Source organism: Jaculus jaculus, chromosome 9 (assembly GCF_020740685.1).
Source record: "Jaculus jaculus isolate mJacJac1 chromosome 9, mJacJac1.mat.Y.cur, whole genome shotgun sequence".
Taxonomy (NCBI): Eukaryota; Metazoa; Chordata; class Mammalia; order Rodentia; family Dipodidae; genus Jaculus; species Jaculus jaculus.
Window position 1 is genome coordinate 31,288,907 of NC_059110.1, and position 25,540 is coordinate 31,314,446.

A 25,540-nucleotide genomic window follows, 5' to 3' on the forward strand; every position below is an offset into this window, starting at 1 on the left:
CCAGTTACTGTCCTGTTCTTAACTGGAAATCATATTTGTGAGCTACAGCATCTATTATCAATGGTGTACTTTTCATGGCATGCAAATTTTGTGTATCTAATTATAACTTTTTTTTTTTTTCTGAGGTAGGATCTCTTTCTGGAATTCACTCTGTAGTCTCAGGGTAGCCTTGGACTCATGGCAATCCTCTTACCTCTGCCCCCCAAGTGCTGGGATTAAAAGCATGTGTCACCATGCCCGGCCTGATTATAAATGTTATCTAGCATTGAGTTTGACTATAGAGCCATTTGGTGTGAACATGGGGTGGGGAGGGTGTACACACATGTGCATATTAGTTCCATGAGTCTGGGGAGGTTCATTCTACAAATATCTAATGTAAAAAAAAAAACTGCTTAGGGCTTAATTTTTCTGGCAGTAACAACTATATTTTTCTTATTTACTAACCACTGGCTTTGGTGTTAGAAATATTTGTAGATCGATTCTCAGAACTGAATTAAAACCTTATGAAAATTACAGCTTAATAAATGTTTATTGTAAAAAAGATTGACTAGATATTAATAACTGTTTAAATTATATTATAGGTAAATACAAGCTTAGAAAATGGATTTGGGGGCTCTGGGAAGATGACTCAACAGTAATGGCATTTGCTTGCAAATACTGCCACCCTGGGTTTTATTACCTAGTACCCACATAAAGCCTGATGCATAAAGTGACACATGCATCTGTAGTTCATTTGCAGCAGCAAGAGGTCATGGTGTGCTCATACTCTCTCTCCCTCCCTCCCTCCCTTCCTTCCTTCCTTCCTTCCTTCCTCTCTCTCTCTCTCTCTCTCTCTCTCTCTCTCTTTCTTTCTTTCTTTCTTCCTCTTTCTCTCTCCTTGCAAATAAATAAATAAAACTATTTAAAAGAAAAGAAAAGAAAATGAAAGCTGGGCATGGTGGTGCACACCTTTAATACCAGCACTGGGGAGGCAGAGGTAGGAGGATCACTATAAATTCAAGGCCAGCCTGAGACTCCATAGTGAATTCCAGGTCAGCCTGGGCTAGAGTCAGACCCTACCTTGAAAAACCAAAAATAAAAAAAGAGAGAGAGAAGAAAGAAAAGACAATAAGCCACAACTTTAATCCCAGCACTCGGGAGGCAAAGGTAGGAGGATCGCCATGAATTCAAGGGTACCCTGAGACTACATAGTTAATTCCAGGTCATCCTAGACCAGAGTGAGACCCTACCTCAAAAAAACAAAAAAGAAAAAGAAAAAGAAAAAAACGAAAGAAAATGGACTTGGGGACGTGTTTGAAACTTTTCATAATAAAACATGAGTTCTCAACCATCATTCTATTCTTGCCATAATTCAGCTTTTCATCTCTCCCTATCACCCCATTAAGGTGGCAATCCTCTTGAATCCTTACCCCAAATCAGAAACTCAAGAGCCCATTTTGGGAGCCAAGCCCCGGGAGCTGGCCATTTCTTCAACCCTCACCTTTCTGCCAAGACATCCTAGGCCTCCCCTGAAGACTCAACAGGGTCACTGTCAATGTTGAACTTTCTCACAGGATTTAATTACCGAGCATGGCCTAGCAGGTTAGGCAGTTATTGGTGGTTCCGCACCTAGCAGATAGTTTGCTACGGGTATTTTGGTTCTTGGGAATGATGAAAAGTGGCCTGTGATACTCACATGTGAATCACCCAAAGTACACGAAGGAATATATATATATATTTTTTTTTTCTCTCCCCACAGGAATATATATATTTTTTTCCACAGGAATTATATATATATTTTTTCCCCCACAGGAATATATATATATATATTTTTTCACAGGAAAAGCTTTTCAGGGGTTAAGGAGACCCAGAAAGGTAACATTTGTTTTGCACAAAGGAGACAAAGCAATCCCCAGAGCTTAATGAAGCTCATAAATGACAACTTTCCAAAATGTGGACATAGTTTTTAAATCAATTAGAACTTTTTGCAATTAAAAATGACAAAATCTTTTTTGTTGTTGTTGTTGTTTTTTTTGTTTTTTTGAGGTAGGGTCTTGCTCTAGCTCAGGCTGACCTGGAATTCACTATGCAGTCTCAGGGTAGCCCCAAACTCATGGTGATCCTCCTACCTCTGCCTCCCAAGTGCTGGGACTAAAGGCGTGCACTACCATGCTGGGCTTTGTTTTGTTTTTCAAGGAAAAGTCTTGCTATAGCCCAGGCTGACCTGAAATTAGTCTCAAACTGGCCTAGAACTCACAGCAATCCTTCTTCCTCAGCCTGCTGAGTAGGATTTAAGGCGTGAGTCACTGAACCCGGCCAGAGAACATTCTTTATCATACGGTTTGTTACATGTAGGTACTCGGGAATATTTTAACTATAACCAAATAGAATGCTAGTGGCTCTCCCTGGGAAGAAGTCCCTCAAAACCATCACCTAATTTCAGTGACCATTATCTTGTGCTGGCTAAGCTCACATGGCAGAGAGAAAGTCTTTTATTTTTTGAAATTTTCTATTTTTGTCTTTTTTTAATGTTATTTTTAAAAAATATGTTATTTATTTGAGAGAGAGAGAATATGAACCCACCAGGGCCTTTAGCCACTGCATGTGGCACCTTGGGTATCTGGCTTATTTGGGTCCTGGGGAATTGTACCTGGGTCCTTAGGCTTCACAGGCAAGTGCCTTAACGACTAAGCCATCTTCTCCAGCCCCAAGAGAGTGTCTTCTAAGGCAGTGAGTTCAGTAAAGAGACTTCAAACCATTTACCAGGAACCATTGAAGGGAAGAGGGCCAGTTAACCTGGAAATAGAAGACTAAAGCAAGACATAATAGCTGCTTTCAGATATTTAAGGCAATTTATTACCTATAAGAAAGACTGTAAGAAGGGTTCTGTGCAGTTGAAGGGCAAAACCATCAGGCATGGTAGCATGCCCTAGTAATCTTGCCACCTGAGAGAGGCAGAGGTTCTCAGGGCCAGTCTAAACTACATAGCAAGAGCCCATAACAAACCAACCAGCCAAGCAGAGTGAATTCAAACCAGTGACCAAAGTTCAAAGATCTAGACTTCAATGCACCCTGTAAAGAGCTTTCTCATGATTTTAGCAAAAACTCTGTGCAATCAGAAAGTCCTTGCTAGGCATTCACAGCAAAAGTATTCAGATACATAAGGGGTATTTTACAGGGCGGCTCAAATGCAGCTATGGAATGGCTCTAGTACCATGCATTCCCTTTTTAAGATTCTCCTTGAGGGCTGGAGAGATGGCTCAGCAGTTAAGGCATTTGCCTGTGATGCCTAAGGACCCAGGTTCAATTCCTCAGTACCCTTATAAGACAGATGCACAAGGTAGCACATGTTTCTGGAGTTCGTTTGCAGTGGCTAGAGGCCCTGGTGTGCCCATTCTCTCTTTCAGCCTCTCTCTCTCCCTCTCTCTTAATGTAATAAATTGTTTTAAAAAAAACTTTTTAAAGATTCTCCTTGAGATTGAAGTTTTGTTTTTCAGGGCCAGAGATTGATCCCAGGGTCTCATGAACTCTAGTCAAGCATTTTATTGCTAAGGTACACCCTAGATTCTGAGGTTTAAATTTTAATGACATTTTCACTTCTCAGATCACCTTTCCTAAAAATGAAAGCACAATTACAGTTAATAGAAAATTCCATTCCTGCATTTAGAATACTTACACATTTATAAAATCAAGTGTATACATGCTTAATTGATACACTAACAGACACAGGGCAATAATCTCTCCGAGGTCATTTTAAATTGTGATACGTACACTTACTATGAGATCCATTTTCTTTACAAATATCTAAGTATATATGATAGCAATGTTAAAAATAGGCATAGTATTGTACAGAGGGTCTCTACAACCCAATCACCTTGCACGATTGACTTTTTTTTTTTGAAGCAGGGTCTCCATGTACTCCAGGCTGACCTGAAACTCACTGTGTAGCCCAGGCTGGCCTCCAACTCAAGGTGCTCCCCCAACCTCTGCCTACTACTGAGCGCTGGGACTAAAGGCACACGCCACCATGCCTGGCTGATTGACGTCTGTGTGTGTGTGTGTGTGTGTGTGTGTGTTACTGTTTGCTGTATCATCATGTACAAATGAGATTACAAACAGTGTTTGTCCTTCTGTTTCTTGTTTCACTTAGCATAATGTCCTCAAGGGTCACTTGGGTCATCCCGTGTGACAGGATTTCCTTCTTTTCAAAAGCCAAATAATATTCCATTGTATGTATGCTCTGTATGTTCGTTACCCATTCATGAGACATCTAGTTTGCTTGGCTGCTGGAATAATGCTGCAGTGAGCAGGCGGGCATAGACGCCTCTGGATTCTGATTTCCATGTGCTCTTCAATGCCAATCCCCAAGAGAAAGAACTTCTACCAGACTGCAACCTGAAGAAATGCTTCCTTTGTCAATAAAGTCGTGTTATAGAAAAAAAAAAAAAAAGTCAGTAAAACTAAACAAAGTCCTCAGTGATACTGTTGAGAACTCTGCTACTGCTCTGGAAGCAGTTTATTCACTGGTGGTTAATGAAACCAGAGACCTTTCACCTCAATCACATGATCACACTGCAAACTATACAGAAGTGGAAAGTGCTTGTTAACATGAAGATGTCTATTTCACTGGCTGAGGATATATTTGAAAGCTACAATTAAAATGGTATAAACTTGGGCTGGGGCAATGGCTTAGCCATTAAGGTGTTTGTCTATGAAGCCAAAGGACCCAGGTTCAATTCCCCAGGACCCACGTAAGCCAGATGTACAAGGTGGCACATGTGTCCAGCGTTTGTTTACAGTGACTGAAGGCCCCAGGTGTGGCCATTCTCTCCTTCCCTCTCTCTCTTATTCTTTCTCCCACTCTCTCAAAAAAAAAAAAAAAAAAAAATGGTGGAAGCTGGGCTTTGGTGGCGCACGCCTTTAATCCCAGCACTCGGGAGGCAGAGGTAGGAGGATTGCCGTGAGTTCTAGGCCACCCTGAGAATCCATAGTGAATTCCAGGTCAGCCTGGGCTAGAGTGAGACCCTACCTCGAAAAACCAAAAAACAAAACAAAAAAAAAAAGGTAGAAACTTGCTCCTCCAAATTGCATTGCTGTTACTCCTGGAACGTATTTTGAGAAATCTAAGGCAGAGGCAGAAGGATCATTTCAAATACTAAAAAAACTTGGTCTACATCATAGTAAATTCCAGAACTTCCTTGTTTACATAGTTGTTGCAGTCCAGTTCGCATTGCTGGAAGAAATCACCCAAACTGTATAGATAAAAAAGAGAGGAAGAAAAAGGAAGAATGATGAAAGGAAGGAAAGAAAGAAGGAAGGGAAGGAAAGAAAGAAGGAAGGGAAGGAAAAGAAACAGTGGTCTATCATTCCACCTGCGTTAGGCTGTCTCTAAATTAAACAAATTGCACACACTGCATAAGTATATGTATTACTTAAGAAAATAAAGATTCTAGGGGTGGAAAGATGGCTTAGTGGTTAAGGTGTTTGCCTGCAAAGCCAAAGGACCTAGGTTCAATTCCCCAAGATCCATGTAAACCAAATGCACAAGGTGGTGCATGCATCAGGAGTTCATTTGCAGTGGCTGGAGGCCCTGGTGCTCCCATTCTCTCTCTCTTTTTCTCTTTCTCTGCCTGCCTTTTTCTTTCTCTCCCTCTCAAATATATATATATGTATGCACAAAGAAAATATTCTATAGTAAAACAAAATAAGAAATAATTTTTAAATGCTCTTCATTAACATGCATTTTCACAGTTTCATTAAAACTACCATTTCTATTCATTAGAGATCCAAAATCCTTTTATTTTATTTTATTTTATTTATTTATTTATTTATTGAGGTAGGGTTTCACTCCAGCCCAGGCTGACCTGGAATTCACTATGGAGTCTCAGGGTGGCCTTGAACTCATGGCGGTCCTCCTACCTCTGCCTCCCGAGTGCTGGGATTAAAGGCGTGCGCCACCACACCCGGCATGATCCAAAGTCCTTTGTATGTAGTGAGTGTCTTCACACAGTTTGCTCATCACTGAGGCCCTCCGTGTACAGGTGTGTAGAGTGTGCACTGCACACAACTCTCAGAGAGGACGTGAACAGGGTCTAAGCTCTAACCCCGCCCCCCACCAAGTCTCTGTTGAGCCATCAGCTGAAAGTACACAAGTCGTGGGGTGACGAGTCACCCTGATGTGCTTAGGATCAAAGCGTTTCCGTGTTACTGTCCACGCAGTTCCAACGAGGCATCCTCAGGACGCGGGTGCAGCACGTGCCAGTGTTCTCACTGGCCTGAAACCCCTCAAGCCAGACGCCATGTTCACATCATTTCTTCTCTCCTTTTGCTTTCAAGGTGAAAGAGCCAGGAAATCACACCAACATCCTGACCAAGGCTGACCCAAGAACCTTCTGGACTACTGACGATGCAGGTATTGTTAGAAAAGCCGACTGTGGCCCCGGGGGGCACTAGGAAAGGTTTGCTCACTTGTCCCTAGCCCAACGCTTAAATCTGCTTCATCAGCAGATTCATTAATTGTTTTTTCTTTTTTAAAATTTTTTGTTTAGATATGGCTCAGCAGTTAAAGGTATTTGTTTGCATAAAGGCTGACAGCCTGGGTTTGGTTCCCCAGTACCCACAGGTGGTGGTTTGATTCAGGTGCCCCTCCCCCATAAACTTAGGTGTTCTGAATGCTAGGTTCCCAGCTGATAGAGATTTGAGAATTAATGCCTCCTGGAGGGAGTGTAGTGTTGGCAGATTTATGGGTGTTATAGCCAGTTTCCCCTTGCCAGTGTTTGGCACACTCTTCTGTTGCTATTGTCCACCTTATGTTGTCCAGGGGGTGATGTCCACCGTCTGCTCATGCCATCATTCTCCCCTGCCATCGTGGAGCTTCCCCTCGAGCCTATAAGCCAAAATAAACCTCTTTTTCCCACAAAAAAATTGTTTATTTTTATTTATTTATTTGAGAGCGACAGAGAAAGAGGCAGAGAGAGAGAGAGAATGGGCGCGCCAGGGCCTCCAGCCACTGCAAACGGACTCCAGATGCATGCGTCCCCTTGTGCATCTGGCTAAGGTGGGTCCTGGGGGATCGAGCCTAGAATGGGGTCCTTAGGCTTCACAGGCAAGCGCTTAACCACTAAGCCATCTCTCCAGACCCAATGTTTTTTGTTTTGTTTTTTTCTTTTTCTTTTTAAGGAAGTGTCTCACTGTAGCCCAGGCTGACCTGGAATTCACTATGTAGTCTCATGTGGCTTGAACTCAAACAAACAAAAATCGGAGAACACCTGAGGAGGACACCCAGCCTTAATCTCTGGCATTCATGTGCACACACATGTGCATCCATTCAAACATGCGCATACACACACTCACACACATGCAAAAAAGTTTCTCTTCACAGGCCGGGTGTGGTGGCACACACCTTTAATCCCAGCACTGAGAGGCTTAGGTAGGAAAATCACCGTGTGTTGGAGGCCACGCTGAGACTACATAGTGAATTCCAGATCAGCCTGGACTAGACTGAAGTGAGATCTGGCTGCTGTGACATCTGTCTCCCCACTGATCACCAGGGTTGATCTGGCTGGCTAGGCCAGTGTCCCCTTCCTCCCTCTCAGCACACGTGTGTCCCTCCCACAGCCACAGGCTGGGTCAAAGAAGATGACCTTGTCCAAAAAGAGGAGAACTGATGTTCAGTCAAGGGCAGATGAGTAGCTTTGCTCCCCAGCTAGAACCATCCAACGAAGCCTTAAGAAGGGATTTAAGGAACCTAAAGTGAATCACACATCAAAATCCTTATGGGAAGCAGTGTAAATTTAATCAGAACAGGAAGAATGCCACTTTATGAGATCAGTGAGTTTGGTTCAGCACTGAGAATGTCACTCAGAGGTAGAGCATTGGCCTAGTGTGCTTGAGGCCCTAAGTCTGAACCCCAGCCAAAAAATGCTCCTCCCTCCACCCTTTGGAGGTTGAGGCAAGAGGAGTTTCAGACAAACATGGGCTGCAGAGTGAGATTGTGTGTCAAAAAACAAAACCCAGGGCTGGAGGGATGGCTTAGTGGTTAAGGCGTTTGCCTACAAAGCTAAAGGACCCAGGTTCAATTCCCCCAGGGCCCATGTTAGCCAGATAAACAAGGTGGTGTGTGCGTCTGGAGTTCGTTTGCAGTGGCTGGAGGCCCTGATGCACCAATTCTCTCTCACTCTCTCTCCCTCTTTCTGCCAAATAAATAAATAAACTAAAAATATTGTAAAAAAAAAAAACAACAAGCCTGACGTGATGGCACATGCCTTTAATCCCTGGTGGGGAGGCAAAGGTAGAAGGATCACTGTGAGTTCAAGGCCACCCTAAGACTACATAGTGAATTTCAGGTCAGCCTGGGCTACAGTGAGACCCTACCTTGAAAAACCAAAAACAATTTTAAAAAAATTAGAGAGAGATCTGTTCTAGGAAAGTCTGGAACACATTTGAGCCATGCTGCCTAACTGCATTAAGTAGGCTCTGGAGATGAAACAGAAAGGAGCTAAAACAAATGCAGCTGACCATAGAGCTTCGCCTCGTTCAATGAAGAATAATGAAACAGAAAATGTGCCGGTCCCTGATATTTGTATGACGCCTCACACACAGTCTTATGAAGTGAATGCTCGAAGATCTGATTTTGAGTTTCGGGCAAGCCTGTGCAATAGGAGGGCCATCTACCTCAGAGCACTATGAGGAAGGCGCGCTCCCAAGCTAGGGTGCCTGTCCGACACAAAAGCCGACCTCCCGAGCATCAAGGCTGCGGGGAGCTGCGCAGCGCTGTGTTCCTGTCCACACCCCACATCCTGGGTGTGCGTGGGGGGCAGGGGGGGCTTCCTGCGAGGAGCAGCTGGGGCTAAAAGTGCGCTTTAATCTTTCCTTCATAAAAGAGAGTCAAAGACTATGTCTATTAACAGATGCAGGAGGTCTCGCGGAGGGAAAGGAAAGACTGTCTTTCAAAGACCAGTTTTAAGGTCTAAAACTTATTATTAATTTTATCTGTCAGTTTTTTTTTTTTTTCCTGTTTTGTATTATGTATGTCTCTTGAAGAAAGATGAAACAACGTGAAAGCGTCTTGGCCTATTTATGCCGTCCTTTTAGTCCATTAGCAGAAAAATGTTACAATCAACAAGCCATCTGCTGCCTGTGGCTGTAACATTCAGTCTACTGCATGTGTGGGGAGCAAGCAAAGTATTGCAGTGAAAACCTAAATGATTCCTGATAGTATGTAAAGGAAATAGAACTGGGTGGAGACTCGTTCAGAACGGATCGTGGATACGTATAGGAGCTATTGACATTAAATTGCAAGAATGTAGAGATAAGCATATGAACACGTTATGTGATTTGGGAGTTAATTACTAATGGAGTTACAAAGATATGCTGTCTTTCCTACAGGACTTCCTCCTCCCTGATCACAATAGGATCCATGTCTAGAGGTGTTTTTATTTTTATTTTATTTTTTTATTTATGTTTATTATTATTATTATTTGGGGGGTGTTCTCGAGGTAGGGTCTCAGTCTAGCCCAGGCTGACCTGGAATTCACTATGTAGTCTCAGGGTGGCCTTGAACTCATGGCGATCCTCCTACCTCTGCCTCTCAAGTACTGGAATTAAAGGCATGTGCCACCACGCCCAACTTATTTTATGTTTATTTATTTATTTATCTTCAAGCAGAGAGAAAGAGAATGGGAATGACCAGACCACTTCTCTCGGCAAACCAATTCCAGATGTATGTGTCACTTTGTGTGTCTGGCCTCGTGTGGGGAATTGAACCAGGATAGTCACACTTTGCAAGCAGTGCCTTTAACCACCCCTGAGCCTTCTCTCCAACCCTCTAGAGGGCTTTTTTTTTTTAAATCTTTTTGCCTATTTGTTCACTCAGCTTTTGAGATAAGGGTGTTAAAATCTCATCTACTGGTGGAAAAAAAAAAAAGTAAGAATCAAAGTATGGGAAGAAGTGCTGTGGAACACTGTTTTTGAGGCACAAAGTCTGTCAATACCTACACAAAACCCAACACCCTGCACATTATGAAGGAGATATATATATATATATATATAATGACAGCAAAATAGAAGAGAAACTAGTAGGGAAGAAGGGCTCTGCAGAGGGCATAGGGGAAGGGGACAAAGGAGAGCAGTGGGAGAGGATTATGACTGAGGTACTTTATATATATATGGTATATATGGAGGTCATCAACAAATTTTTTTTTTAAATTGCCTATGGTGGTTGAATTGCTCTATGCATGCTTGTCAACTTTTTATTTTTTCACTTTTTTATTTTCTTTTTTTTAAACTTATTTATTTATTTATTTGGGAGCAACAGACAGAGGGAGAAAGAGGCAGAGAGAGAGAGAGAGACAGAGAGACAGAGAGAGAGAATGGGCGCGCCAGGGCTTCCAGCCACTGCAAAGGAACTCCAGACACATGCGCCCCCTTGTGCATCAGGCTAACGTGGGTCCTGGGGAATCAAGCCTCGAACCGGGGTCCTTAGGCTTCACAGGCAAGCACTTAACCGCTGAGCCATCTCTCCAGCCCATCACTTTTTTATTTTCGAGGAAGGATCTTGCTGTAGCCCAGGCTGACCTGGAATTCACTATGCAGTCTCAGTGTGGCCTCAAACTCTCCTACCTCCGCTTTTTGTCATTTTTTTTTTTTTTTTAGGTAGGGTTTCACTCTAGCCCAGGTTGACCTGGAATTCACTATGTAGTCTCAAAGGTGGCCTTGAACTCACAATGATCCTCCTACCTCTGCCTCTCCAAGTGCTGGGATTAAAGGTGTGTGCCACCACACCTGGCTGCCTTTTGTGAACTTTTTTTTTTTTTTTTCGAGGCAGGCAGGGTCTCACTCTAGCCTAGGCTGACCTGGAATTCACTATAAAATCTCAGGGTGGCCTCAAACTCACAGCAATCCTCCTACCTCTGCCTCCCGAGTGCTGGGATTAAAGGCGTGCGCCACCACGCCCGGCTCTTTTGTCAATTTTTTACAAATATTTTGAAGGTTTGTTATTATGTACATCTATAGGACTGTGGGAATTTCTATTTTCTGTTTTGATGCAAGGTCGCATTCTATGGTCTAAGTGGGCCTTGAGCTCACGACATATCCCAGGCTGGCCTCCAACTTGCGGTGAGCTCCTGTCTCTTGCAGGTGTTGGGGTTATAGGCCCGAGCGCAAAAGAACCTAAACATCTGGGCGTACGTTTTTGTCAATATGCAGTTCTGAGTGGATGATGTTTTTCTCTCTGCTTTAAAGATGTCAGCGCTGCCTCTTGGCCTGTTGTGCTGATGAAATGATCTCCCTACATGGCCTACATGCCATTTCCTGGGGGCTCGAATTTTTTCTTGCTGTTGGTGTTGCTGTTTAAATACTGGAGTTAAATATTCTTCAAGTTTGTTAGCTGTTTCCTTACAAGTTAAGTCTGAAGGATGTGATTCCCACACTTACTTTCTTCAGCATTCTAGCACTCTTTCTGCTTTTTAAAAGATTTTAATTTATTTGTTTATGACAAAGAGAGAAAGAGTATAAGTGTGCTACGGCCTCTTGCGATTGCAAGCACAAACTCTAGATGCACGTGTCTGACTTTACATGGGTACTGGGGAATCAAACCTGGGCATACAAACTTTGCAAGCGAGTACCTTTAACTGCTAAGCCATCTCCTCAGCCTTCCAGCACTCTTTTTCTTTTCTTTTTTAAATTTATTTGCAAGCAGAGAGAAGAGAGCCAGACACAGAGAGAATGGGCATGCCAGGGCTTTCCAGCCACTGCAAACAAGCTTCAGACGCGTGTGCCGCTTGTGCATCTGTCTCACGTGGGTCCTGGAGAATCGAACCTGGGTCCTTTGGCTTTGCAGGCAAATGCCTCACTCGCTAAGTCATCTCCCCAGCCCCAGCTTTTCTTAACTGCATTTTTAACTGAATTTTTCCTGTCTTCACTTCTGCTGGGCACAAGTACAAGCTGGAGCCTCTCCATGGCCACCATGAGCTTGTGAATGGATTCTTTTTTTTTTTCTTTTTCTTTTTTTTTTTTGGTTTTTCGAGGTCGGGTATGTTATTCTAGCCAAAGCTGACCTGGAATTCACTCTGTAGTCTCAGGGTGGCCTCCTCAAACTCACTATGATCCTCCTAACCTCTGCCTCCCGCGTGCTGGGATTAAAGGCGCAGGCAACCACGCCCAGCTTGTGGGTGGATTCTTCATGGGAACAATGTTCTAGTCATTGTCATAAAATGAATTTTATTGTAACTTTTACAAATTCCTGAAGTAATTTCAATGAAATGGTTCTATCATTTCCTATGGAAGGTATTTTTAAGGACTGGAATATTTATAATCAAAGCCAAATGCACAAGGGGGGGTATGTCTCTGGACGTTGTTTTTAGTGGCATGTGGCCCTGGTATGCCCATTCTCTCTCTCTCTCCCTTTCTCTTTCTCTCTCTTCTCACACATATACATACAAACACACAAATTCTGGGGACTAGCTCACCCTGTAATCTGGTAGTATCACACAGATTTTCATATTCAGTGTTCTTTTGTATAAAGACAGATACGAACAGATAGGGAAATTTGGGGGGTTTTTTTGAGGTAGGGCCTCTGTCTAGTACAGGCTGACCTGAATGAAATTCACTATGCATTCTCAGGGTGGCCTTGGAACTCACGTGATAATCCTCCTACCTCTGCCTCCTGCATGCTGAGATTAAAGGCATGTGCCACCACACCTGGCCCAAAAGTATTATTTTTCAAAGTCATTCTTTTTCACTTTTACAATTTAATAGTGTTGGTCTGGGAATGCAGCTCAGTGGTAGAGCATGTGAACGGCCTTGAGTTCATTCCCCAGTACCATAAACAAGTAAAATAAAGTGCACAAGGAAAGAATATAATTGTAAACAACAGCAGCTCCAGCCCGAAGGTTACTTCACTCGCACACAAAAGAGAGAGAGGGAGAGAGGCAAAATGGAAAAAAGGAATGAAGACAAGGAGGGAGGAAGAGAGGGTGCCAGATGCGGTAGCTCACCCCTGTAATTCCAGAGTCACACTCGGGAGGCTGAGAGTGGAGGATGGGCAGGAGTCTGAGCCAGTCTGAGGTGCACAGTGAGGCTCTGGAAATGGGCGAGTGTTGGGGAGGGAGCGGGACGGGCGGGGGAGATTCATGAGCTTGTTTTTGCCATCCTCCCATTCGTTCACTGGGCTGACAGCCTCTGAACTGCTCCCAGCATTTGTTCCCACATTAAACAAACAGGCTACACGAGTTTAGGCTCTTTTCTGCCCACTTTGTTTTCAGACTTTGAAACCTGAGTTCTTTGGCCTTGTATACCTTTGTTTTGCAGTTGTCGGTCCAGCTCCTACAGTAGGCTGTGCTTTAAGGTAGGGTGAGTTTCCCCCACTATTGGTTTTCTTTTTATTTTTATTCACAGCTTACATAATTAAAGACAATAAACCATGGTAATTCCTCCCCCAGCTTTGCCTTTGTAACTCCACTCTCCATAAAACAAACTCCAGATGCGTGCGCCCCCTGTGCATCTGGCTAACATGGGTCCTGGGGAATCGAGCTTCAAACCGGGGTCCTTAGGCTTCATAGGCAAGTGCTTAATTGCTAAGCCATCTCTCCAGCCCCCCCCTTCTTAATCAGTCTCTCTTTTGTGTTGATGTCATCCTCTCTTCCTCCTATTATTATGATGGTCCTGTGTAGGTAAAGTCAGGCACAGAGTGAGTTCAAGGCAAGTTTAGGCAACTTATTGAGGACATGCCTCAACATAAAAATAAATAAATAAATAAATAAAAAGAGGAAGCCAGGTGTGGTGGCGCATGCCTTTAATCCCAGCACTAGGGAGGCAGAGGTAGGAGGATCACTATGAGTTCAGGGCCACCCTGAGACTACATAGTGAACTCCAGGTCAGCTTGGGCCAGAGCAAGACTCTACCTCAAAAAACTTAAAAAAAAAAAAAAAAAAAGTAAAAGGAGGGCTGAGGCCATAGCTGGGTAGAGCTAGTATGCCTGATCATCCTGGGACTACAGGATTCCAAGTCAGCCTGGGCTTTAGTAAGAGCCTATCTTGAAAAAAAGGAGGAAAAGGTAGAAGGTGGTTCTATCTTGAAAGATTAAGGAACATCCATTACGAAGACAGAGGTTCCATTCTGCCACTTATTTATTTCCTATGTTATGAATTTCTCTAGCTCAAGGTTTTCAAAATAGAACTTGGCATTATCTGCCTCCAGTTTTTTTTTTTCTTCCATTTTTTGTTGTTGGTGGTGGTGGTGTGATGTTTTGTTTTATTTATTTATTTATATATATTTTTTGGTTTGTCAAGGCAGGGTCTCACTCTAGCTCATGCTGAGCTGGAATTCACTCTGTAGTCTCAGGGTGGCCTCGAACTCATGGCAATCCTCCTACCTCTGCCTACTGAGTGCTGGGATTAAAGGCATGCACCACCATACCTTGCTTATTTGTTTGTTTATTTGCTTATTTAGAGACAGGATTTAATTATATAGTCCAGCCTTACCTTGATCAATGGCAATCCTCCTGCCTCAGCCTCCCCAGTGCTGGGATTACAGGAATGAGCCACCATACGGGATATGACCTCCATTTTAGAACCAGCAGCCACAATCATTTTCAGTGTCTTTTTATTTCTTTTTTTTTTTAATTTTTACTTATTTATTTGAGAGAGACAGACACAGAGAGGGGGGGGAGGGAGGGAGGGAGAGAGAGGCAGAGAGAGAGAGAGAATGGGTGCGCCAAGGCCTCCAGCCACTGCAAACGAACTCCAGACGCATGCGCCCCCTTGTGCATCTGGCTAACGTGGGACCTGGGGAACCGAGCCTCGAACCGGGGTCCTTAGACTTCACAGGCAAGCGCTTAACCACTAAGCCATCTCTCCAGCCCTCATTGTCAGTTTTCTTGAAAAACTCATCTCTTTCAGTCCGCTGACGCTGGGCGTGAGTGGACCCGCGGGCATGGGCGGGGCAGCGGGAAGCTGTCGCCTACTGCGTCTGCTGTGGTTACTGGGGCTCACCTGTGAGTAAGGGCTCCTGAGTCGGCCACAAACTTTCATGACTTTTACCTCTGTGATTTCTTTCGGCAAGTGATTTAACCCCTCAGTACTTTCAATTCTTTCACCTGCCAAGGGGGGGAAAAAAAAAAAAAGAACAGTGATAGACCATGGAATCTTTGAGATGATTGAAGGACAGAGTGTAGGATAGTTGTTTGGAATTGATGGCGTGTGTGTGATATGTAACGTTAGGGGTCAGTTGTGTGTTACTTCTTATTGGAGAGAGAATTGTGCCCCTTGTCCAAGATTACATTTACACCCTTACAGTTGCCACACTGCATCATTTCTGTTACAACTTTGTCTCTTACTGGACCTTTAGTTTTTTGTTCTGTTTTGCTTCCCCTCCCTGAAGCTTGAAGCTCATCATTTAGTGTGTCCTCTTATCAGAGGCCCAGACACAAGATTGATAAGCTTCCTGGAAATCTGCAAATAGACATTTACTTGCCCTAAAATCCTCAGCTGCCAATAATGCTAGACATTGCCTAGTCATTTAGATAAAATGTCTCACTTTTTTCTTTTAACTACCTTTAACCTTTAAATGTTTAATGATGTCAATATGGCAAGGATGTAAATCAAATTTTAGGTTCTACTTTGGAGTAAAATAGTTATCCATTTACAGTGTAATCCCTGTGTTGCAACAATTTTCTCTCCATTTTTTTCAAATATATTATTTACTTATTTGAGAGAGAGAGGCAGATAGACAGAGAATGGGTACACCAGGTCCTCCAGCCACTGCAACCAAACTCCAGACACATGAGCCATCTCGTGCATCTGGCTTACTGTGGGTCCTGGGGAATTGAACCTAGGTCCTTTGGCTTTGCAGGCAAGGGTTTTAACTGCTAAGCCATTCCTCTAGCCCTTTCTCTCACGTTTCACCCTCTACTCCTTTATACAGTCTTGACAGACAGAAGCACGAGAACACTTCTTTCTTGCATCTGTAGTAGAAACATTAGCAGAAAATATGGAATTTGTAATTAATTGAGATAGAGAACTAGGGAGAGGAAGAAAGAGTGACAGAGCACACTAAGGCCTTCTGCCACTGGAAACAAACTCCAGATGCTTATGTCACTTTTCTCATCTGGTTTTACATGGCTACTGGGGAATTGAACCTGAGCTGAACTTAACCGTTATCTCCAGTCCCAGAAAATATGGAATTTTAAGTCAGGCGTGGTAGCACAAGTTGTAATCTCAATACTCAAGAGGTAGAGAGAGATAGGAGAATCTTGGGTTCAAGGTTGTCCTTGGCTATACGTAGTGAGTTTGGGGCAGGAATACATGAGACCCTTGCTCAAAAGCTAAGAAACCAAAAGAAAACAAAACAGATAAGAAGAGAAGAATGAAGAATATGTGTAAATTATTTAGGGCAGGCTCCGTGAAGCGAGGAACGCTAGTTTTATGATCGAACTCTCTGCACTAGCTGAGGCACCACGTTGAAGGAGGGTCGTCTGCTCCGGTGAACAGCGGATGTCACTTCCAGAGTCCCCTGCTGGAGCACGAGGACAGTCGAGCTCATCTAGCACTCCACTGACGTTTGGCAGTGAGGTTTGTCAAAGCTGATCCTCGTGACAGGCCCACTGCCAAGGGCGTACATACGCGACTATAGACCCAGCTCAGCTCGGTGCAGAGAAGCCCCTCACGCTCCCTCAGATTGAAGAATCTGAGGGTTCAGCCTCCTGCGGCTCTGCAAATGGAGCGAAATCTGTTCGCGTCTTTGTGGAGCTGGGGAATGTCTCTTCTGCTTTGACCAAATATTCGTGCTATTGCTATGGCTGCTGCCTTCCTAAAGGGTAAACTACTCATGCCTCACAGCGGCCCACTTTTCTGATTCTCTGAAGATGTTTTCACATAATACAGATGCGCTTCCACTCACAATGAAGTTACATCCCAATAAAACTATCTGAAATTGAAAACATGCCATCAACATATACTACAAATAACATCACCGGTCAGCCTGCTCTACCCTGCCTGTGCTCAGAACACAGTATTAGCCTTCAGCAGGATATCATGAGAAAGTAGCCTTCCATGTATAACTAGTCCAGGGAGAGTTAGCATCTTTAAATTTTAAGATTTTATTTATTTATTTACTTGCAAGCAGAGAGAGACAGACAAGAGATACACAGAGAAAATGGGCACGCCAGGGTGTCTGGCCACTGCAAACAAACTCCAGATGCACGTGTCACTTTATACATCTGGCTTTATGTGGGTACTGGGGAGTTGAACCCGGGTCATTAGGCTTTTCGGGCAAGCACCTTAGCCACTGAGTCATTTCTCCAGCCTGTGTGAACATCTTTAAAAGTGGGGTTTTGCCGGGCGTGGTGGCACACGCCTTTAATCCCAGCACTCAGGAGGCAAAGGTGGGAGGATCGCCGTGAGTTCGAGGCCACCCTGAGACTGTATAGTGAATTCCAGGTCAGCCTGGGCTACAGTGAGACCCTACCTCGAAAAACCAAAAAAAAAAAAAATATCTATCTATCTATCTATCTATCTATCTATCTATCTATCTATCTAATAAAAGTGGGGTTTTAAGCCAGGCGTGGTGGCGCACACCTTTAATCCCAGCACTCAGGAGGGAGAGGTAGGAGGATCACCATGAGTTCGAAGCCACCCTGAGACTACATAGTGAGAGTGTGGTTTCAACCAAATGCATGTCACTTTTGCATAGTCACAACCACTGTCAGTCACTGACTGTCTATGTTCTTGTGCTTATTTTATTCAAACCATGCATTCCATGCCCGTGGAGCTTTGATTTTCATAGTCTTTGTCGGCTTGCCTGTGGGCCCACCTGTCTTGTCTCTCTAGACAGGGTAGCTATGGCTGGCCTGATACTCTCTGTGAAAACTGTCCCTGAACTTGTCTGATCTTCCTGCTCCTGCTTCCTGAGTGCTAGGATCACAGGTGTATGTCACCGTGACCAGCCACTTCATTTCCATGGTCTTAAAAGTGGCTTTCTCAGGCTGGAGAGATGGCTTAGCGGTTAAGCATTTGCCTGTGAAGCCTAAGGACCCCGGTTCGAGGCTCGGTTCCCCAGGTCCCACGTTAGCCAGATGCACAAGGGGGCGCACGCATCTGGAGTTCGTTTGCAGAGGCTGGAAGCCCTGGCGCGCCCATTCTGTCTCTCTCCTGCTATCTGTCTCTCTGTGTCTATCGCTTTCAAATAAATAAATAAAAAATTTAAAAAAAAAAAGTGGCTTTCTCACTGCTAATAAGATAACAGCAAATTTCTTCACTGAAAAAAAAAAAAATGCAAGATAAGGCCCAGTGTGGTGGTGTGTGCCTTTAATCCCAGCACTCAGGAGGCAGAGGTAAGAGGATTGCCATGAGTGTAAGGCCAGCCTGACACTACATAGTGAATTCCAGGTCAGCCTGGGCTCCAGCAAAACCCTACCTTGAAAAAACAAAAAACAATAAGAACAAAAAACAGTTCTTGGGACAATCTGTTTTCATTGCTATTGACTTAAAATTTTTTTTTTAATTTATTTATTTATTTAAGAGAGCAAGACAAAGAGGCAGATAGAGAGAATGGGTGCTCCAGGGCCTCTAGCCACTACAAACAAACTCCAGATGCATGTGCCACCTTGTGCATCTGGCTTATGTAGGTCCTGGGGAATCAAACCTGGGCCCTTAGGCTTAGCAGGCAAGCATCTTAACCACTAAGCCATCTCTCCAGCCCGGCTTTTTAAAAAAACTGTGTATAATTTTAAAGTTATAGAATCAATTTTATTTTATTTTTAAAAACTTTTTTCTAATATTTCATTTATTTATTTGTAAGAGAGAGAGACAAAATGGGTGTGCTAGGGCTTCCAGCCACTGTAAACAAGCTGCAGATGCATGTGCTACCTTGTGCAGCTGGCTTATATGGGTACTGGGGAATCAAACCTGGGTCCTTAGGCTTCACAGGCAAACACCTTAACCACTAAGCCATCTCTCCAGCCCTTTTTAAACTTTTTTATTGACAACTTCCATAATTACAGACAATAAACCATGATAATTCCCTCTTCACCCCCATTTTCGCCTTCACAAATCCACTCTCCATCATATCCTCTTCCCCTCTCAATTAGTCTCTCTTTTATTTTGATGTCATCTTCTTTTCCCCCTGTTATGAGGGTCTTGTGTAGGTAGTACTAGGCACTGTGAGGTCATGGATGTTGAAGCTAGTTGTGTCTAGAAGATTTCACTGCAAGCAGTCCTCCCCTTCATTTGACTCTTACACAGAATCATTTTAAACATCTAAAACTATTTTGGCCAGGGATGGTGGCGCACACCTTTTTAATTCCAATGTTTGGGAAGCTGAGGTCAGAGTATTGCTGTGAGTTCAAGGACAACCTAGGCTATAGAGTAAGTACCAGGTAAACCCTGCTTAAAAAAAAAAAAAATTAAAAATTAAAAATTAAAAATTAAAAAAAAAACTATTTTGCCTTATAGGTTTAGAACTTGGGATCAAAAAGATGCAATGGGGCTGGGCGTGGTGGTGCGTTCCTTTAATCCCAGCACTCAGGAGGCAGAGGTTGGAGGAGCACTGTGAATTCGAGGCCACCCTAAGACTACAGAGTGAATTCCAAGTCAGCCTGAGCTAGAGTGAGACCCTACCTCGAAAAAAAAAAAAAAAAAAAGATTCAATGGATGCTAACTGTAGCTAAAGTTAAAATGTTCTTATGTGCTGGGATGCCACTCAGTTGATACAGTACTTGCCTACCATGCATGAAGACCTGAGTTCCATCACTGGCACTACATAAACTGGCATTCAAGAAGTGGAGGCAGGAGGATCAAGGATCAAGGATTCAAGGTCATCCTCCTTGGCTACACAATGAGTTTGAAGTCATCCTGGGATATGTGACCCTGTTTCCATAAAAACAGGAGTTCTAATGTATTTTAAATAGGATGAAATATCCAGCCTTTCATAGCTTGCTTTTTGCCCAAGAGGAGATATCTTTTAGTATGTGATACAAAATGGTGTTGAAAGAGAAACTCCCAACAAATTAAATTTGGAGTTACATAACAAAAAAAAAAAAAAAAAAGTTCTCTAATCTGGCAGGCTCCAGGCAGAGGTCCAGGGCCAGGCGTAGTGGTGGGAACACTTGTAATGCCAGCATGGGAGAGGCTGAGGTAGCATCAAGAGTTCAAGGCTAGGGCTGGAGAGATGGCTTAGCGGTTAAGCGCTTGCCTGTGAAGCCTAAGGACCCCAGTTTGAGGCTCGATTCCCCAGGTCCCACGTTAGCCAGATGCACAAGGGGGCGCACGCGTCTGGAGTTCGTTTGCAGAGGCTGGAAGCCCTGGCGCACCCATTCTCTCTCTCCCTCTATCTGTCTTTCTCTCTGTGTCTGTTGCTCTCCAATAAATAAATAAATAATTAAAAAAAAAAAAAAGAGTTCAAGGCTAGCCAGGCAAAAGTTCCATTGGGCAATAGTTAGCAGATGGGCAAGGAGTATTAATGGACAAAAACTGGAAAAGAGGGCTGGACAGATAGCTTAGCGGTTAAGGCACTTGCCTGAGAAGCCTAAGGATCCAGGTTTGATTCTCCAGGTCCCACATAAGCCAGATGCACATGGTGGTGCATGCATCTGGAATTCATTTGCAGTGGCTGGAGGACTTGGTGCACCCATTCTCTCTCTCTCTCTCTCTCTCTCTCTCTCTCTCTCTCTCTCTCTCTCTCTCTGTCTCTAACAAATAAATCAGGCCAGGCGTGGTGGTACATGCCTTTAATCCCAACTTAGGAGGCAGAGGTAGGAGGATTGCTGTGAGTTTGAGGCCACCCTGAGACTCTATAGTGAATTCCAGGTCAGCCTGGGCTAGAGTGAGACCCTACCTCAGCAAAAAAAAAAAAAAAGAAAGAAAGAAAGAAAAGAAACTGGAATAGACATATCTAAAATAGCTTGATTGGTTAATTCTCCAGGTCTTCCTTATTTTGGTATGGTTTAACCACCTGTAATTGACTACAGTGTAGCTGCTATGATTGGCTGAGTCTCAACTATAATAAATACTACATGCTACAATAAATGTATACAGTACCCCTAAGTTAGACTTTCAGTTTGTTTACATACTAAGTTGAGTTACAGTTCATCGGGTTAAGATTCAAGATATAAAGGCCACCTAAAACCCAATTTAGTTTAATTAACTAAATTAACCTTAGACCAAATTTAGTTTAATTGTTTAAAAATACACATGATTCACAGAAGAGGAAGTAGCAGAAAAGAAGTGGGTGTTCAGTGGAAGGGTGTGGGGAGAGGGGACAAAGGAAGGTGGTGTAAGGGGATTATGTAAATTTTTTGTTTTTTAACTTTTTATTGACAAATTCCATTCTAAATACTTAATAAAATTTTTATTTCAATAAAAATGTATGTTTGTATATATAATAGGAACTACAATTTTTTTTTTAAATTTGCCTTTAATAACAGGAATATTATTATATGTGGTCAAGTAAAATAGTTTGGGATATGTTGTACATCCTTTCTCGTTGCTGGGATAAAACACCTGACCAAAAGCAGATGATGGGAGGAAAACGTTTACTTCAGTTTACAGTCTTGAGAGGACCCCTCACAGTGACAAGGAAAGGATGGCAGAGTAGAAGCTGAATATCACATGTTGCCTCAACAGCTGGCAGAAAGCAGCTGAAACTGGGTTATCACACCCCAAAGCCTGCCCCCCAGCAACACACCTTCTCCAGCAAGGCTTCATCTCCCAAATTGCTACCAGCTAGGGACCAAGCACTCAAAACATATGAATTTGTGGGGGACATCTGATCTAAACACCACATTTTACCTCTGGCCCCTATAGACTCATGACCATCTCCCAATGTAAAATGCGTTCAGGTCCCCATGGTCTTGCATCAATTCCAACACTCTTCAAAAGCCCAAGGTCCAAAGTCTCACGTGAAACAATGTCTTAGCTCTGAGCCTGTAAAATCAAAACACAAGTCACACATAATGGCAAAGTCAACATTTCTACTGCAAAAGAAGGCATAGCAAGGAGAGATTGACCAATGTGAGATCAAAACTCAGCAGGGCAAATCATCAAATCCTGTAGCTCCATGTCCACCATCTGGGACTTGTAATGAAAATGCTACAAAAGTAGGCAGGCATGGTGGTGCATGCCTTTAATCCCAGTGCTCTGTGAGTTCGAGGCCAGCCTGAGACTACATAGTGAATTTCACTCATGCCTGGGCTAGAGCAAGAGCCTACATTGTAAAACCAAAACAAGGAGAAAGAAAGAGAGAGAGAAGGGAGGGAGGGAGGGAGTCAGGGAGGGAGGGAGGAAGGGAGGAAGGAAGTAAAAGGCTTGGGTAGTTCCACTCTTTCAGCTGGGTTGCTTATAGCCTGGGGGAAAAATCCATCCTGAGACAGCATGTCTCCTTGGTAGCTACTCTATACTTCCAGCATTGCCAAAATCCTAAACTCATCTGGGTGTGGTGGTGTACACCTTTAATCCCAACTTTGGGAGACAGAGGTAGAAGGATTATTTTGAGTTTGAAGCCACCCTGAGAATACAGAGTGAATTCTAGGTCAGCCCAGGCTAGTGTGAGACTCTATCTCGAAAAACCAAAAAAAAAAAAAAATCCTAAACTCTCCACTACAATCAAGCAATCCCAACTCAATGCTGTGACCTCTATTCAGGGACTGTGACCCTCCTCTCCATCTCCTAGGTGCCATCTCAAAAAAACAAGTTATGGGTAGGAGAAATGGCTCAGCAGTTAAAGGCACTTGCTTGCAAAGCCTGATGGCCTGGGTTCGACTCCCCAGTACTCACGTAAAGCCAGATACATAAAGGGGTACATGTGTTTGAAGTCCATTTGCAATGGTAGGATGCCCTTTCTCTGTCTTTTTCTTTCTCTGTCTGTATCTCTCTCACACAAATAAATAAAGAAAACATTATTAAAAATCCAAGTTGGGCTGGAGAGATGGCTTAACGGTTAAGGAATTTGCCTGTAAAGCCAAAGGATCTCGGTTCGACTCTCTAGGACCCACGAAAGCCAGATGCACAAGAGGGCGCATGTGTCTGACATTCCTTTACAGTGGTTGGAGGCCCTGGTGTGCCCATTCTCTCTCTCCCTCTCTCTCTCTCAAATAAATAAATCAAAATATACTTTAAAAAAAAAAAATCCAAGTTGTGGCAGGGAGGGTATTACCATGGGATTTTTTTTATAATCATGGAAGTTGTTAATAAAAATTTGAAAAAAAATCCAAGTTATAAATCCACTCATCCTTTCTTTCTTGTATTTATTATATTTCCAAAATGGTTCCCAGGTAGATTTCACCATTAAATTGTTAATGGGGGGAGGGGCATGTGGGAATAAAGCTGATTCTGACCAGCAGAACACTCTTCAGAATTTGTCCCACTGTTCCAAGGAACCACACAGCTGGCCTAATCTCAATGGTGGTAATCCCTCCAACAATTACTGCTGAAACACAGTGCAACCTGAACACCGCCCCCCATCAAAAAAACCCCACGTTTTTTATGACACTCATTTTTGTTAGTTAAGGAGTACATTGACAATAAATAGAGAATGTAGAAGGATTTAGGAAGCATTTTTGTCAGACTGGACCAGGTCAAAGGACTAGACATCCTTGCGCTATAAAATGCTTCTCTCGCCACCTTGACCCTCCCTTTTCAGAAATGCACAGCAATCAGCGCTTTCCACTGATTGCAATTTTGCTTCTGAGGGGAAAATTTTATACTAACAGTTAGTTTGTCCCCGTTCTTGTGGGTATCCAATTACATAACCTACTTGAGTTTTCAAATTGTTACCCACACCTAATCTCATTTAATCTTTCCAATGCCGTGGGATTAGCAAAAGGGATTGTTAACCCTTGAGGATACTTGAAGTGAAGTGCTTTGCCCAAAACTAAATGATGAACAACCCCACACACTGAAACAGAACTGAAATGCCCCGCTCCCTAGACATGCCCCCGGTTCTCTTCCACTCCACTCCTTCAAGAAGTTAAGAGGGGCCTGGAGAAATGGCTTAGCGGTTAAGCGCTTGCCTGTGAAGCCTAAGGACCCCGGTTCGAGGCTCGGTTCCCCAGGTCTCACGTTAGCCAGATGCACAAGGGGGCGCACGCATCTGGAGTTCGTTTGCAGAGGCTGGAAGCCCTGGCGTGCCCATTCTCTCTCTCTCCCTCTATCTGTCTTTCTCTCTGTGTCTGTCGCTCTCAAATAAAAAAAAATTAAAAAAAAAAAAAAGAAGTTAAGAGGGACCCAATGCCACGATAATAGCCTGGATGTGGCCACTAGTGTTTAGGGAAAAGGCAACTCCACCTGAGATGGATGTGATCTCACCCGCGCACCCAGACCGCTGGGAGGGTGAACGTGGAGGCAAGGACAGACGCGAAACCTACCATCACCCTTTACACAGGCACCGGATTCCACCCTGGAGAGCTAGGTAGGCACAATGGACAACTTGGGAGAACGTGAAGGAGAGTCCTCATGCAAGTTAAAATGGTGGCAGCTGTACACAGATAGCTGAGGGACTGTCCCTTAGGTCAGAGACGGGTACATTGACACTTTGTCTCTGACTTTTTTTTTTTTTTTTTACACAAATTCTTGGAAATCCCCCCAATTCTCTTGTCCACTGCTTAAAAAAAAAAAAAAAAAAGGAAGCCAGGTGTGGTGGCGCACGCCTTTAATCCCTGCACTTGGGAGGTAGAGGTAGGAGGAGTGAGTTCAAGGCCACCTTTAGACTACATAGTGAATTCCAGGTCAGCCTGACCTAGAGTGTGAGCCTATCTTGAACAACCCCCACCAAAAAGAAAAAGAAAAGAAAAAAGTTGAGGCTCAGATGGATTTACCTATATAGGACTTTAAAAGGAGAACTAAGGGCTAGAGATGGCTTGTATTCCCCAGGACCCATGTAAGCCAGATGCACAAGGTGTTACATGCATCTGGAGTTCGTTTGCAGTGGCTGGAGGCCCTGGCCCACTAATTCTCTCTCTCTCTCTCTCTCTCTCTGCCTCTTTCTCTGTCACTTTCAAATAAATAAAGATAGGGCTGGAGAGATGGCTTAGCGGTTAAGCGCTTGCCTGTGAAGCCTAAGGACCCCGGTTCGAGGCTCAATTCCCCAGGACCCACGTTAGCCAGATGCACGCATCTGGAGTTCGTTTGCAGTGGCTGGAGGCCCTGGCGTGCCCTTTCTCTCACTCTCTCTATTTGCCTCTCTCTCTCGTCACTCTCAAATAAATAAATAAAAATAAACAAAAAAACTAAAAAAAAAAAGATAAACAAAAAAAGGAGAACTAATATCAGTGTTTCTCAAACCATTCCATAAACTACAAAAGGAACGAATGCTACCATGCCCTTTGTACAAAGCCAGTATTATTCTAGAAATAATCTAGCTATGTCTATTGTGCTTGCTATTACTGTTTTTTTAAAAAATATTTATTTATTTGAAAGAGAGAAAGTATTGGCATGCCAGTGCCTCCTGTCTCTGCAAACGAACTCCACATGAATGTGCCAGTTTGTGTAACTGGCTTTACACGGGTACTGGGGAAACAAACTTAGGCCATCAGGCTTTGCAAGCAAGCACCTTCAATTGCTGAGCCACCTCC

General features: G+C 43.5%; 1 protein-coding gene across 1 annotated transcript in view; it reads left to right on the top strand.

Annotated features, from left to right (window-relative positions):
- Sgk1 (serum/glucocorticoid regulated kinase 1) overlaps positions 1–25,540 on the top strand; it is a 183,786-nt gene that overhangs the window by 132,090 nt on the left and 26,156 nt on the right. Inside the window, exon 3 of the mRNA XM_004651185.3 lies at positions 6,316–6,391. Within this exon, the coding sequence (XP_004651242.1) occupies positions 6,316–6,391 (76 nt within the window). The remainder of the gene's footprint in view (positions 1–6,315; positions 6,392–25,540) is intronic.